The sequence below is a fragment of the Pelophylax lessonae genome (assembly GCF_965119305.1).
Source record: "Pelophylax lessonae genome assembly, chromosome: 4".
Classification (NCBI taxonomy): Eukaryota; Metazoa; Chordata; class Amphibia; order Anura; family Ranidae; genus Pelophylax; species Pelophylax lessonae.
Window position 1 is genome coordinate 609,443,391 of NC_138771.1, and position 17,432 is coordinate 609,460,822.

The 17,432-nt window shown below is 40.5% G+C and overlaps 1 protein-coding gene across 1 annotated transcript in view; it reads left to right on the plus strand.

The window, feature by feature from the left end:
* Positions 1–10,838: 10,838 nt before the first annotated feature.
* LOC309552824 (uncharacterized protein) overlaps positions 10,839–17,432 on the plus strand; it is a gene marked incomplete at both ends in the record, with an annotated part of 46,715 nt that continues 40,121 nt past the window's right edge. The window contains one exon of the mRNA XM_082253734.1: positions 10,839–11,403. Coding sequence (XP_082109860.1) covers positions 10,839–11,403 — 565 coding nt within the window. The remainder of the gene's footprint in view (positions 11,404–17,432) is intronic.

Here is a 17,432-nt window from a genome sequence, read left to right on the forward strand (position 1 = left end):
CATCCATCATCATAATTTATGTGTGAAAAGACATTTGGGCTGGTTTTCTAAAGGAGTTGATAATCTTTACTCTTTAAATTGCATGAATTATTACTTTAGTTTAAGCTTTACATCACCTAACAGAATTTAGAAGCAGCATTTTTTTTCTTTATGGCCAGAAAGAGATACTTTTTAACACAAAACAATAAGATAGTTTAATTTTAATGGTGCAAGCTATTTTAATGTATGTGAAGTATTAAATGTAATTATAGGTTTGCTTATAATAAACAAAGTAATATCAGGTGCCTTTAATACTGATATTTTGCAAGTTTAGTTATGCTTGCTGTCTTGACTGAACTACATTGGATGATATCCTAAGAACTAGGGATAGACCAATTATCGGCAAGGCCAATATATCGGCGGCCGATATGCACTTTCCCCGATATATCGGTATCGGCCCTGGAACTGGCCGATATTGCAGATATTTTTGTGACATCATTCTGCCTTCTTAGGTCGCCTCCCTTGCCTTGGACAGCCTCGTCTGGAGTGGGGACTAGTCTCGCGGGAGTGTATAACAGCCATACACCCACCCACAGCAGCCCGGTGCCAGCCAGCCACCCATATCCACAGGCCCTGTACCAGCGAGCCAGCCAGCCATCCACAGGCCCTGTACCAGCCAGCCAGCCACCCACAGGCCCTGTACCAGCCAGCCAGCCACCCACAGGCCCTGTACCAGCCAGCCAGCCACCCACAGGCCCTGTACCAGCCAGCCAGCCACCCACAGGCCCTGTACCAGCCAGCCAGCCACCCACAGGCCCTGTACCTGCCAGCCACCCACCCACAGGCCCTGTACCTGCCAGCCACCCACCCACAGGCCCTGTACCAGCCAGCCAGCCACCCACAGGCCCTGTACCTGCCAGCCACCCACCCACAGGTCCTGTACCAGCCAGCCACCCACAGCCCCTGTGCCTGCCAGCCAGCCAGCCACCCACCATAGGGTGCCTGCCAGCCAGCCACCCACCACAGCGTGCCAGCCAGCCACCCACCACAGCATGCCAGCCAGCCAGCCACCACAGGGTGCCAGCAAGCCAGGCATTAAGCATTAAACCAAAATTAACATGTTCAGCACCAGATTTGTGTCAAAAATTGTCTTTATTTTTCAAAACTTTAACCGCTTGCCGACCGCCGCACAACTATTTACTGCGGCGGTCACTACGTCGCTAGCCTGTAAGCCTCTAGGGGCGAGCGCGTGCCACCGGAGGCGCGCTCCCGCTCGTTCCCTAACAAGTCCGCGCGTGTGACCGGCGGACCCGATGTCCACCGGTCACTCGCGATCTCTCCGTGGAGAGGGAGAAAGGCAGGCGGCTGATGTAAACAAAGCCGCCTGTCATTCTCCCTGATCTAACTGCAGAGATCATACGATCCTGCTATGTAGGATCGTATGTCTCTGTGGTTACATCATTAGCCACACCCCTTTACAGTTAGAATCACGCCCCTAGGGACAGACTTAACCCCTGAATCACCAATAAAGTTAACCCCTTCCCTGCCAGTGTCATTTTTACAGTAACAGTGCATATGTATATCACTGATTACTGTAGAAATGTCACTGGTACCCCCAAAAGTGTCAAAAATGTCAGTCAAGGGTCTGATCTGTCCGCCCCAATGTCACAGTCCTGCAAAAAAAAAATCGCAGATCGCCGCCATTACTCGTTAAAAAAACCCACCAAAAATGACAAATATTTCCCTTAGTTAGTAAACGCAATAACTTTTGCGCAAACCAATCAAAATACGCTTATTGTGATTTTTTTTTTTTTTTTTTGCTAAACATATGTAGCAGAAAAAAAATTGGCCAAAAATGTTAAAAAATTTAGATTTTTACATTTTTTTGGGGGAATTTCATATAAAAAATGTGAAAAATATTGTTATTTTTTCAAAATTTACGCTCTTTTTTTTTTTTGTTTTTTTTTTTGTTTATAGCGCAAAAAGTAAAAATTGCACAGGTGATCAAATACCACCAAAAGAAAGCTCTCTTTGTGGGGGAAAAAAAGGATGTCAATTTCATTTGGGTACAGCGTCGCACGACCTCGCAGTTGTCCGAAAGTCACGCAGTGCCGAATCGCAAAATAGGCCCTGGTCAGGAAGGGGGTAAAATCTTCCGGGGCTTAAGTGGTTAAATGTACAAAATATCGGCCGATACCGATACGTTGTGATTAAAATATCAGTATCAGCCCTGAAAAAACCATATCGGTCTATCCCTACTAAGAACATGGCACTGGCCAATATAAAATAGTGAAAGAAATGGATGTCCACATAGAAAACAATGAATTTACTGTTACTGGTAAATTACCAGCAAACCAGTAGGGATGAGTAACAGTAAACCACTTTGTCATGTAACTGGCATAGTCCTAAATGTATATATGGATTTTACTTTAGTCTTAGATCTACATTTTATTAATTCACACGACTCTTCCACCATTGAGCCCCGGTTCACATCAGTGCGATGACAGCCATCGCATGTGATTCAGAACATACTGCTCTGAAAATCACATGTGATGTCTGTACGACGCAAATTCAGCCATAAAGATTGTCGGATCGCGTGGGTGTTCACACCTATGCGTTCCGATTCGTGTCTGAACTGACAGTTGGCACTGAGATATGCGAACTGATCTGGGGGTTTTGTTAACTTTGCATTGACACCCCAGCGTTTCGCATATGGCAGTGTGATTTGAATGCGATGCGGGAACCCGCAGTGGATTCGCAGGATTCACGCATCACATATGTGTAAACCGGCACTGAATGCAGAGGAGAGGCTAAATTAGATATTTTGATTAGTAGCTGGAAGATGTTCGTTCATTACCAGGCTGTAATTTATAAATATATTCAGCAGTTTAACCTGTAGATTTATGTATTTATATAGTGCCAATATATGCATCAACTTACATATTCTACATTCACTTCAATCCCTACCCAATAGAGCTGCAAATGGCTTTAAATGTTTCTTTTCTTTTGAAATGTCACTTCCCTTTAGAACACACGTGTCAAACACAAGGCCCATGGGCCGAATCTGGCCCTCAAGGCAATGTCATGTGGCCCCCATACCTCTCCTAGAGCTGCAGTAGAGTTCCAGCCCTCCTTTGGACCTCCTCATGACTCTGCACTTACTGCTTCCCAGCTCTTCCCCCAGATTCTTCCCAGCAGCAACACAAGGTGGGGTTCACTTTGATGTAAGGGTGGGTGGGGGGACTCTTTGACATCTGATGTAAGGGGGTTTGGAAACTCTGGACATCTAGTGTTAGATACAACCGGCCCTTTGAGGGCAATCATAATGCTGATAAAGTTGAGTTTGACACCCCTGCTTTAGATAGGTGTGCCACTTCACAAGCAGGTTTTGGGCATCCGTTAAACATGTTATTAAAAAGGAATTGTGCAGTTTTAATGTTTGACTTTAAGCCTTAATAAAAGATCTGTTGCATGCTGAACAGTATATATTTTTTTACATTAGTACATGTTCCCCAGGTCATTGTGCAGTCATGTTGGAATAGGAAGGCGCCATCCTCAAACTGTTCCCACAAAGTTGGGAGCATGAAATTGTCCACCATTTCTTGGTAGGCTGACACCTTAAGGCCTCATGCACACAGGGCATTTTTACAGCTGCTTTTAGGAGCGTCAGGCGTTGCAGCTTAAAAACGCCCCTCCATGTTATTCTACGGCCTCATGAACACACAGGCTTTTAGGAGCTCCAAGTGGCATATTTAAGCTGTAAAAAAAATGTAGGGCCAGTGCGTTCTGGAGCAGCAACATTAAGCTTTAACCCTCCTCTTGTGTTAGGGTCAAAACTGACCCGTTTTCAGGTTTTGAATGTCTATAAGTATCACATAAATTTGTTTATTGCATCAAGATTTTTTTACTTTGTCAGGAACCTATATTTAAACAATGTAATAGAAAAATAATCCTTTTCACTAAATTATAAAATACTGTGGTGAAAATTAAGACGTTCATGGTGTTAGGGTCAATTCTGACCCAGTTATAATATAGGATTTTAGGACACTAATAAGTTCCAAAACTGAAATCATAAACACTCTCTCTGCTTAGTAACACTGACAGCCAATCCCCTCTCAACCCTGTGAGCTGTAGTTAGGGAGGGGCCTATCTCTTTTCCTGCTTGTCTGCTTCTCTAAATAAAGTGAAGAAACATAGGACAAATTCATTTCAGAGTTGCTGACTTTATTTTACCATTTTTTAAATTTGACAATGAGAGGTATGCTATCAAAAGAAAGGTCTAGGGGTCACACCAAAAATATTAAAACCAATCTTTTCAAGGATAAAGAAGCCTAACAAGGTAACCAAGAGGTAAGAAACAAATTTGATGATAAATAATTATTCAGAGGGTATTTTATGGCTGATTTAAAACACGGGTTAAAACTGACCCTAAACATCATGGATAGTAACGGAATTCTAACATAAGAGGAGGGTTAAAAACGCCTGACACTGCTAAAGGCTGCTTAACGCCGCATACAGTGTTAGGCCACATCATGTTTTTAAGCTGTAGTAGTTGGAAAATAGAAGAGGACAGAGAAAGGCTGCAAAACGTGGATAAAAAGTGCATTGACGCCAAAACAAAATGCTTCTTAAAGCACGTTTTTACAGCTGCTTTTTCCTGGCATCCGAACTGGCTTTGCAGCTCGTTTTTTCAAACTCCCCGTGTGCATGAGGCCTAAAGCCCCGTACACACGTACAGATTGTTGGCCAACTGATCGGCCAACTTTTGTCCAGTGTTTGTTGGTTGAAATGTGCTCTAGACTTGCACTGGACTTTTGTTGGCCAACAAAAACCAACTTCAGAAGTGATGTCATGTTCTGGTTGACTTTCAGTGTGTTTTTTCTTCTCTGAGCATGCCCAGTCTTGCTCATCTGATTTTTGTCTGCCGAAATCTGTACTGACTGAGGAACAATCGGCCGTTCTTTGTTGGCCAGCAAACATTTTATAGCATGCACACCAGATTTTTTTCGCCCGAAAATTCGCAGTTGGTTGTCGGAAGCATCATACTAACAAGCCTACAATCGGCAGATCGGACGTTGGCCAACAATTTACGGCCAACAATCTGTGTGTGTGTACGGGGCTTTAGAGTTCACTTGACTAGAACTAAGGGGCCAAGCCCAACCCCAACCCCTGAAAAACATCCCAACACCATAATGCCCCCCCCCCCCCCTACCAAATGATTTGGACCAGTGCACAAAGCAAGATCCATAAAGACCTGGATGAGCTAGTTTGGGGTGGAAGAACTTGACTGGCCTTCACAGAGTCCTGACCTCAACCCAAAAGAACACCTTTAGAATGATTCAGAGTGGATACTGCAAGCCGGGCCTTCTCTTCAACATCAGTGCCTGACCTCACAAATGGGCTTCTGAAAGAATGGTCAAACATTCCCATAGACACTCCTAAACCTTGTGGACAGCCATGCCAGAAGAGTTGAAGCTGTTATAGCTGTAAAGGGTGTGCCAACTCAATATTGAACCCTACTGACTAATGCCCCGTACACACGCGTCGATAGTTGGCCGTGAATTTTTGGCCAACGTCCGATCGGTCGTTTTTCAGCTTGTTAGTATGATGCCTCCGACAACCGACTCCGACTTTTCGGCCGAAAAAAATCTGGTGTGCAGGCTATAAAATTTTTGTTGGCCGTCACCACAACGGCCAATTTTCCGTCAGTCAGTACAGATTTCGGCAGACAAAAATCTGATGAGCAAGACTGGGCATGCTCAGAGATGAAAAAATACACGGAAAGTAAACCAGAACATGACATCACTTCTGAAGTAGATTTTTGTTGGCCGAGAAAATTTGTGTGCAGTCTAGAGCACATTCCAACCAACACAACAACACTGGACAAAAGTCGGCCGATAATCGTTGTGTGTGTACAGGGCATAAGACTGGGAAGCCATTAAAATGAATGTGCTTGTAAAGTCCCAAAATTTTTGGTAATATAGTGTCTCTCCACATCAAAGTACTTTGACACCTATTTTGGGATTGTACTACCATTGCCTCATGTCAGTTCATTTTTTTTTTTTCTAGGATTTTATAAAAAAAAAAAAAAAAAAAAAAAAATTCTTACATAAACAAACAAAAATCAAAACACCAATCCAAACAGTAAGGCTCCGTTTCCACTATTGCGACACATGTCAAGCCGCATGACAAGTCAAAACCCATTGTCACCCAAAAAGAGTTTTGCACTACTTTTTGGGTGACTTCAGTGCGACCTGTCCCTCATAGAAAGATGTTGCACTGAAGTCCCCAGAAGTAGCCGCAAACAAGTCGCACTACAAAGTCGCGCTAGAAGTAGCGCGACTTTGTAGCCGCAATAGTGGAATTGTAGACTAACAGCATTAATACATTAAATACGTCAACATCTAAGTTGGCAGAAGACATTCACAAATATTCTAAAATATTCATAGATATTGTTATTTTCAGGAATATTGAGACGTGCTCAGAGGCACTCAAAGGCACCCAGAAGTGCCCAGATGTACTTGAAGGCACTCCGAAGCACCTGAAAGCTTTCAAAAGTGCTAAAAAGCACTCGGAAGCATTCTAAAGCACACTGAAGCACCCAGAAATACTCAAATACTTAGAAATACCCAATAAATTGGACTTCACCTTTTCACAAGACTTGGACTTTTCTGTCATTCAGTTGAGTGCCTACTTAAGTTCACTACCTACTGAATTTCGCTTCGTATGGGAACCCTCCTCTTTTGAGCAAGCTTGCTTAACAGGTGAATACATCTGGCACTCACTGTCTCATTTCTATGCTACCTTGATCACTCTTAGCGCCCCACAGAAACTTCCTTTCCTGCAAAAATGGGAAAGAGACCTGAACACAACTTTTTCTCATAAACAGAATACTATTATTTTCCCACAAGTCCTTCCTTTCCAGCAGATATCAGGAGAGGGATATAAACTTCAAAGGTAGATTTTGGGCACACCATACATGCTATTTAACCACTTTCCGACCGCCGCACGACTATTTACGGCGGCGGTCAGCCCCTCCTGGGCAAAGTGACATATATACGTCACTCGCCCGCGAGCCAGTAGGGGGCGCGCTCCCGCTCGTTCACTGTCATCCCCACGCGAGTGACCAGCGGCTCGGATGTCCTCCGGCCACCCGCGATCGTCCACTGCAGAGGTAGAAAGGCAGACGGCTAATGTATACAAAGCTGCCTGTCATTCTCCCTGGTGTAACCTGGTGATCCTGCTATGTAGGATCGTATGTCTCTGTGGTTACATGAAAAGCCACACCCCTTTACAGTTAGAAGCATGCCCCTTGGGACACATTTATCCCCTGCATCTCCAATAAAGTTTTTTTCAATATTCCTATTATTCTTCTGTCCCATAAATAATTGTTTTGTTTTATTTTTCAATTTTTGATTTCCATTGCTCTTAAAATGATTTGTTATGGAGATGAGCAGAGGGGGAATGTGTGCAATATTCCAAATCAAAAGCATAAAGTCTAGGAGGACAATAGTATTTATTTGAAAATCTGATACAGTGAGTGGGAGTTTTCATCCTTGCAATAAAATGTTGTTGGTTGCAGTATAACAACTTAATGGAAACCGGTCTGGAAAAAATAATAAAAGAATTACATCAATGGATTTATTGGCAATAAAATATACAAATTGAGGTTTAGATACACTTAAACCACTTGCCCACCGCTCACATTGATCGTACTGCGGCAAAGTGGCACGATCCCGTCCAGCGACGTAGACCTACGTCGCTGGACTCCTCCCCCTGTAGGCGGCGCTCGCGCTGTTTTCATTCACAGCGGGAGTCGGGCCAGGGGAGGAGCAGCAGCGATCGCCGCTGCTCTGCCCCGATCGTCGGGGAATCGAGTGAGGAGATCCGCCCGCCTGTGTAAACAGAGCGGGCGGATCTCCTAAGTGACAGGGACTGACCGATCGGAGTGTTCAGCATAGCTGGACATTCGATCTGTCCCTGTCTCACCAAGTCACCTCCCCCCCACACGTCAGTAAGCACCAGGCATACATTAAACCCTCCCTCTCCAATAAAATTAACCCCTTCACTGCCAGTGTCATTTTTACAGTAACAGTGCATATTTATAGCACTGATTACTGCAGTAATGTCACTGGTACCCCCAAAAGTGTCAAAAATGTCAGTCAAGGGTCCGATCTGTCCGCCGCAATGTCGCAGTCCCGCAAAAAAAAAATCGCAGATCACCGCCATTACGCGTTAAAAAAAAAAAAAACACCAAAAATGACAGAAATCTTTCCCTTAGTTAGTAAACGCAATAACGTTTGCGCAAACCAATCAAAATACGCTTATTGCGATTTTTTTTTTTTTTTTTTTTTTACCAAACATAGGTAGCAGAAAACAAATTGGCCAAAAATTTTAAAAAAATTTGATTTTTACATTTTTTGGGGGGGAATTTCATATAAAAAATGTTAAAAATATTGTCATTTTTTCAAAATAAACGCTCTTTTTTTGTTTATAGCGCAAAAAGTAAAAATCGCACAGGTGATCAAATACCACCAAAAGAAAGCTATGTTTGTGGGAAAAAAAGGACGTAAATTTCGTTTGGGTACGGCTTCGCACGACCGCGCAATTGTCAGTTAAAGTCGCACAGCGCCGAATCGCAAAAAGTGGCCTGAACGGAAGACAGCAAAATCCTCCGGTGGTTAATCCGAATAACCGTAAATCAGAAATTAGAGACAAGGTCAGGTTTTCTAATTACTGTGTTTCCCCCGAAAATAAGACCTACTGTTATTTTCGGGGAGAGCTGCAATATAAGCCCTAGTTTAGTGTTTGTAAAATCCTAGAATCCACTTTATACTGTTTAATATAATGTCCAGTGTGTGTTTCTGTAATCTAATAGTGTAAAATAACTTTAGTACAGCGCCGCTCAGCTGATTCCCCGCTCTGCTCTTCTCTTCTTGTAGCTGTCAGTGGGGGAATCTCAGCCTCTCTCCTCTGCAGTGTTCAGAGCGGATCACAGAAGCGCCAAGTATTATATTATAATTGTGTGAAATACCTTCGTTACAGCGCCACTCTGTGTTTCTGTGATCCCCAGCTGTCAGCAGGGGAGAAGAGAAGGAGAGCAGCAGGAAATCAGCTGTGCGCCGAGCGGCGCTGTAACAAAGGTATTTCACACAATTATAAAATAATGCTCGTTGCTTCTGTGACCCACTCTGAGGGGAGGGGCTGAGATCCCCTATTGACAGCTACGGTATGAGAAGTGGAGGAGAGCAGAACGGGTGATTAGCTGAGCAGCGTTGTACGAAAGGTATTTCACACTATTAGATTACAGAAACACACTGGACATTATATAAAACACTAATAAAGTGGATTCTAGGATTTTACAAACACTAAACTAGGTACAGGCAGGGAGGGAGATGAGACCTACCCCAAATATAAGCCCTACTGTGTCTTTTGGTGTCAAAATTAATATAAGACCCGGGCTTATTTTCCGGAAACACGGTTAGAGAATTTTACATCTTACCCATTGTAATAAGGTATATCAGTTTTACTAGGATCTACTCTGACTGACCCTCTATGATTGCAAATTATGTTTGAAAATACATTTGGGGTTATCTGTTAAAGGAGCTGAGAATATTTACTTTACTTTAAACCAAATGAATATTCACTTAAATTATCATGTTTACTTATTTTATTTGCACTTGATCGGATATTCGAAATGAGCATGAATTAGCTTTTTATTTGATTATGTATATGAAGTGAGTATTTACATGCATTTTTGGTATAAATTCTTAACTCCTTTTAGCAAATCAGCCTCATTAATTCCTTTCAAACCTAATCTAATGTACAAATTGGTAAGCGAATTTAGAGAAGCTTCCAGAAAAAATTCTGGAGAGTACACACAGACTGAATTCGGCTGGTTCAGCAGGGACCTGTCAAATTTTTATTTGTGTTTGACAAAACAAAATCTGTAGATTGACTTCTGTCAAACTGCCATGCTGGAAAATGTTTATTGATCAGTGCCTGCAGCCAATTGGTTGCAGGTGCTGATTGATGTTTTCTGACAGTGGAGAGTCCTTGGTGTGTCAGAATGCAATGTTGCAGTGGGAAGAATTCTTTAATCCACCTCACTTGTTTGGATGGAGGAATCAATTAATTTTTTTTTTTTTTTGTTCAGATCCCTGCTAAACAAAAAAAAAAAATAGGTGTGTACCCAGCTTTAAGGTCCGTACACACAATATGAAAATTGGAAGTAAAATTTCATCCAACGAACGATCTGCCGATTTTCGGATCATTAGTATAGTGCTTCCAACAGCCGATTACGAACTTTTGGACGACAAAAACTGGATGTGCAGGCTATAAAATTTTTATCGTACGTCAACACAATGTCCGATTTTTAATTTAATTAGTACAGTTTTAGTCCGAAAAAAATCGTAAGAGCAAGACTAGGCATGCTCAAACGAAAGAACACATACAAAACAATTCAACACATGACATCACTTCTGAAGTTGAATTCTGTCATACGGGAATTTTCATATGAAAGTAACCTCTTCACTTTCCATATGAGACTAGCATGCAACAAAAACGGACGAAAGCTCATTCGATAATCTGATCGTGTGTACGAGGCTTTAGACATAACCGGATGTTTACAAATCAAACACCCAGTTAGCTTGCTGTAGCCCTTTGAAATTTGAAAGTAACTAAGAACTCATTGACCTGGTACATTAAAGAAGGAAATGTATTTTGTTGTTATTATGAATCTTCATAACCATCTATTTTTATTTTTTCATTTAGGTAAATCAATTAGCTTAGTTAATAACTCAACACCTACTTCTGGAAAAAAAAAATAACAGCGCTAAACAGATCTTCATTAACACAAGATGAATCAAATAGGAGAAAACTTATATCCGTGCTCTCAGTGCCAGAAGATTTTTACCTTTAAGTCACAACTCGGTGTTCATCGGAGGATTCACACCGCGGATAAATCATTTCAATGTTTAGAATGTGGCAAGTGCTTCTCACAACGTTCTAATCTTGCTCAGCACCTGAGGACTCACACAAGAGAGAAGCCATTTAACTGTTCAGAATGTGACAAGTGCTTCAAACGAAATACTCATCTTACTCAACACCAGAAGGTTCACACAGGGGAGAAACCATTTCAATGTTCGGAATGTGGCAAGTGCTTCTCACAAAGTGCTTCTCTTTCTCACCATCAGAAGATCCACACAGGAGAAAAACCATTTGAATGTCTTGAATGCGGCAAGTGCTTCTCACGAGGTTCTCTTCTTACTATACATCAGAAGGTTCACACTGGAGAAAAACCATTTAAATGTTCAGATTGTGGAAAGTGCTTCTCACTAAAGCATAATCTTTTTACACACCAGAGGACTCACACAGGAGAGAAACCATTTAAATGTTCAGAATGTGGCAAACGCTTCTCACGAAGTGATCATCTTACTCAACACCAGAAGATTCACATAGGAGAGGAACTATTTAAATGTTAAGATTGTGGCAAGTGTGTCTCCATCTTGGGCTGAAAATTTTGACTCTACCCCACTACAACAACCACAATATGGAGGGGATAAATTATATATATATATATATATATATATATATATATATATATATATATATATATATATATATATATATATATATATATATATATATATATATATATATATATATATATATATATATATATATATATATATATATATATATATAAGAACAGCAGGTGTATAGACCTTGAACGATATGCAGATTTCTCTCCAACAATCTACAAGAAGAAATGTTAGGTTGTTAAAATCTTCACAAATCTAGCTCTCTCTCTCTCTCTCTCCCTCTCTATCTATATCTAATGTTTATGAGGTATTCACCATTTTTTACTATATATTGTCAGTTTGTGTTAACATTTTAACCACTTAAGGACAAGGCCTATTTCTGACACTTGTTTGTTTACAAGTTAAAATCAGCATTTTTTTGCTAGTAAATTATTTAGAACCCCCAACCCCCAAACACTATATATAGATAGATACAGTGCCTTGCGAAAGTATTTGGCCCCTTGACCTTTTTGACCTTTTGTCACATTTCAGGCTTCAAACATAAAGATATAAAACTGTAATTTTTTGTGAAGAATCCACAACAAGTGGGACACAATCATGAAGTGGAACGAAATTTATTGGATATTTCAAACTTTTTTAACGAATAAAAAAAACGCAAAAAATTGGGCGTGCAAAATTATTCAGCCCCCTTAAGTTAATACTTTGTAGCACCACCTTTTGCTGCGATTACAGCTGTAAGTCGCTTGGGGTATGTCTCTATCAGTTTAGCACATCGAGAGACTGAAATTTTTGCCCATTCCTCCTTGCAAAACAGCTCGAGCTCAGTGAGGTTGGATGGAGAGCGTTTGTGAATAGCAGTTTTCAGTTCTTTCCACAGATTCTCGATTGGATTCAGGTCTGGACTTTGACTTGGCCATTCTAACACCTGGATATGTTTATTTGTGAACCATTCTATTTTGGTTTCATCTGACCAGAGCACCTTCTTCCACATGTTTGGTGCGTCTCTCAAGTGGCTTATGGCAAACTTTAAACAACACTTTTTATGGATATCTTTAAGAAATGGCTTTCTTCTTGCCACTCTTCCATAAAGGCCAGATTTGTGCAGCATACAACGGATTGTTGTCCTATGGACAGAGTCTCCCACATCAGCTGTAGATCTCTGCAGTTCATCCAGAGTGAGCATGGGCCTCTTGGCTGCATCTCTGATCAGTCTTCTCCTTGTATGAGCTGAAAGTTTAGAGGGATGGCCAGGTCTTCGTAGATTTGCAGTGGTCTGATACTCCCATTTCAATATTATCGCTTGCACAGTGCTCCTTGGGATGTTTAAAGTTTGCATAATCTTTTTGTATCCAAATCCAGCTTTAAACCTCTCCACAACAGTATCTCGGACCTGCCTGGTGTGTTCCTTGTTCTTCATGATGCTCTCTGCGCTTTAAACGGACCTCTGAGACTATCAAAGTGCAGGTGCATTTATACGGAGACTTGATTACACACAGGTGGATTCTATTTATCATCATTAGTCATTAAGGCTCCGTTCACATGTAGGCGTTTTGGGGCGTTTTTGGGGAGTTTTTCTGCTCTAGGATCAGCTCTCAAAACGCCCAACAAGACAAATCCTATTCATTTCAATGGCCCCTGTTCACATCTGAGCGTTTTGACGCTGTAAGCAAAACGCCCAACGCTCAAAAAAGTACATGAGCTTCTTTTTGGGCAGATTACAGGCGTTTTCCATTGGTTTCTATTCAATCAAAAAACACCTGCACAAAAAACGCCTGTAAATCGCGGTAAAAAAACGCGCGAAAACGCTATGCTCAGGTGTGAATGTAGCCTTAGGTCAACAATGGATCATTCAGAGATCCTCACTGAACTTCTGGAGAGAGTTTGCTGCACTGAAAGTAAAGGGGCTGAATAATTTTGCACGCCCAATTTTTTATTTGTTAAAGTTTGAAATATCCAATTAATTTCGTTCCACTTCACGATTGTGTCCCACTTGTTGTTGATTCTTCACAAAAAATTACTGCTTTATATCTTTGTTTGAAGCCTGAAATGTGGCAAAAGGTTGCAAAGTTCAAGGGGGCCGAATACTTTCGCAAGGCGAAACTGTAGATGGATATAATATATACAGTATATATATATATATATATTTTTTAGCAGAGACCCTAGAGAATAAAATGGAGATTGTTGTAATACTTTGTCATACCATATTTGCGCAGCGGTCTGACAAACACACTATCCTAAATATAAAAACTTTTTTTTTTTTTTTCAAACTTTTTGGTCTTTTTTTATTTGTGTAGCAAAAAAGAAAAATCCTTGTGGTGATCAAATACCACCAAAAGATCCTATGCGTAGGAAACAAATAACATAAATTTAGGTACAGTGTTGCATGACAGCGCAATTGTCATTCAAAATGCAACAGTGCTAAAAGCTGAAAATTGGCCTGGCCGGGAAGGGGGAAAAGTGCCCTGCATTGAAGTGGTTAAAGTAATTGTGCATTTTTAATGTTTCACTTTAAGTTTTAATAAAAGAACTGCTACATGCTGAGTTGCATTTTTTTTTTTTTTACATTAGTACATGTTTCCAAGGACATTTCCCAACTCTTCATACGCATTGTGGATAATTCCTTGCCCATTTGCCTTGAAAATGGGCAGTATTGATTTTCAAGATTTATTCTCCCATAGACTTCAATGGGGTTCAAATTAAAATGAAAAATTTCTGTTTATTGATCAGTTTGCAAACTTCCTCTAAAACACTTATCACAGGAGTGTGTGCGGTGATACTCCATATGTGTGGCTGCATTTTCATAAGCATTTGCTGATTTTCCCACTGCCCTCCATCCTGACACTCATCAATAAGTTCACTGGCATCCAGTAGAGACCTGTGATTCCCTGATAACTGCTACTAGAAAGTTGACAGCTCATTGTAAAAGATTAACAAATTATTTTCTGCTACGAGGCCAGGAGTTTATTTACAGGTCAGTGCTGCTGCTGATATAACAGTTGCAGCACAACTGACAATCAACTGTTTTAAGGTTTCATGAGGTTCAATGATAAACACCTTCCAAGGAGTAGAAAACATTATCAACCCATCTCACAGAGGTTTTTAAACTAGTTTAATTCTAACAAGTACTTCTGATTTTTAGCACTCCTTTTAACCACATAGCCACCGCCCACCGTAGTTTTACTGCAGCAGGCAGCTGCTCCTAGGCAAAGTGAGGTAGTACTACGTCGCTCGCTCAGGAGACTCTAGGGGGCGAGCCCACCTCCGCTCGTCAGCCGGGGAGCCAGCGTGTGTGACCGGCGGCTCCGATGGCCGCCAGCCACTCGCGATCTCCCGCAGCTGAGAGAGAAAGACAGACTGCTGATGTAAACACAGCTGTCTGTCATTCTCCCTTATCTGATCACAGAGGCTATATTATCCTGCTATATAGGATCACATGTCTCTGTGATGATCTAACAAGCCACACCCCCTGACAGTTAGAACCACGCCCCCTAGGTTCACATTTAACCCCTTGATCACCAATACAGTTAACCCCTTCCCTGCCAGTGTTATTTTTACAGTAACAGTGTATATTTATAGCACTGATTACTTTAGTAATGTCACTGGTACCCCCAAAAGCGTCAAAAATGTCAGGGGTCTGATCTGTCTGCTGCAATGTCGCAGTCCCGCAAAAAAAAAAAAAAAAAATCGCAGATCGCCGCCATTACTAGTTAAAAAAAAAAAAAAAAAAAAATGACATAAATCTTTCCCATAGTTAGTAACCGCAATAACTTTTGCGCAAACCAATCAAAATACGCTTATTGCGATTTTTTTTTTTTTTTTTTTTTTTTCTTTTTTTTACCAAAAATATGTAGCAGAAAACAAATTGGCCTAAAATGTTAAATTTTGATTTTTACATTTTTTTTGAGAACTTCATATAAAAATGTGAAAAATATTGTTATTTTTTCAAAATTTTCGCTCTTTTTTTGTTTATAGTGCAAAAAATAAAAATCGCACAGGTGATCAAATACGACCAAAAGAAAGCTCTATTTGTGGGAAAAATAGGACATCCATTTTATTTAGGTACAGTGTTGTACGGCCATGCAATTGTCCGTTTAAATAACGCAGTGCCAAATCGCAAAATAGGGCCTGGTCTTTGAGCAGCCAAATCCTCCGGTGCTAAAGTGGTTAACCACTTGCCGACCGCCGCACGCCGATCTACGTCGGCGGTCAGCCCCTCACAGGCAAAGTATAAAACCCTCCCAATTTCTAATGCCCATCCAAAATTTAAAATTAAATGTGGATTTTTTATGAATCCTCATAAAGATTCATATTAATACATCATGGACTGTATGCACAAGTATTTCCATGTATTCAGAAGGTCTAAGTCTGTAAAATCAAAGATATATTACCAGAGTAGAGACAACAATACCTGTTTAGCAAATCACATTACAGGAAAATCTCCCACCTTTTTAAAAAGAAAGAGGCACCATTACCATTACAAAGCCTCCAAAGATAAGTTCAATAGACATGGCCCCGCAGTTACTAGTCCGAGGCAAATACCCTCACGTCCCCCTTTGGATGTAAATACCATTGAAAGAGATCTCAGATTACAGCACATGAAACAGTTCTGAAGGAACTTGAGTTACACACAAAAATTAATTCTTTTAAAAATGAGATTAAACTACTGAAGTCTCATGTTTGTGATTGGGAAAATACCAGTAAAACGATGGAACTATCACAACATGCCATCAAGGTAAAATATGAAGCATGTCAAGCAGATGTAGTACAGTGTAGGAAAGAACTGAATGAAATAAAAACATCTTTTGATCAAATTGTTAAGGTTCCACAGAAATCAGTTTGTTCCATTCAAACAGAAAATACTGGAGGGAAGCCCAAACTATCTATAGTACCTGCTAGAACTCATTACTGTGAACAAAACTTGAATATAAGCAATGTAGAAACAGCGGAGGAAATACCAGATCTAATGTGTGATTCAGATGTCTATGATCTGAGATTTTTATTTTCACCAGATCCAAGTGTGAATGTCAGTGACGATATACCAATGTAAATGTGACAATGTGGTATTGTTTTCTTTGTGTATCAAAGAAAGGGAAAAGGGTAATAACTTTTGTCTATAAGTTTATATTTTCCAGGTTCAGTGAGCTCATGAAAAAGTATTTACTTATAAAACAGGTGTGTGTGTATATACATAAAAACACACACCTAACAAAGGTAATGTATAAAAGGGTAGGTACTCTTGTTTCATTTTTTTGTTTCTCTTTCTTTCAGAAAAGTTTAACCACTTTACCACCGGAGGATTTTGCTGTCTTCCGTCCAGGCCACTTTTTGCGATTCGCCGCTGTGCGACTTCAACTGACAATTGCGCGGTCGTGCGACGCCGTACCCAAACGAAATTTACGTCCTTTTTTTCCCACAAACAGAGCTTTCTTTTGGTGGTATTTGATCACCTGTGCGATTTTTACTTTTTGCGCTATAAACAAAAAAAGAGCGTTTATTTTGAAAAAATAACAATATTTTTAACATTTTTTTATATGAAATTCCCCCCAAAAAAGATGTAAAAACCAATTTTTTTAAAAATTTTTTGCCAATTTGTTTTATGCTACATATGTTTGGCAAAAAAAATCGCAATATTTTGATTGGTTTGCGCAAAAGTTATTGCATTTACTAACAAAGGGAAAGATTTCGGTCATTTTTGGTGGTTTTTTTTTAACGCGTAATGGCGGCGATCTGCGATTTTTTTTTTTTTTTTTTTTTTTTTTTTTTGCGGGACTGCGACATTGCGGCGGACAGATCGGACCCTTGACTGACATTTTTGACACTTTTGGGGGTACCAGTGACATTACTGCAGTAATCAGTGCTATAAATATGCACTGTTACTGTAAAAATGGCAGGGAAGGGGTTAATTTTATT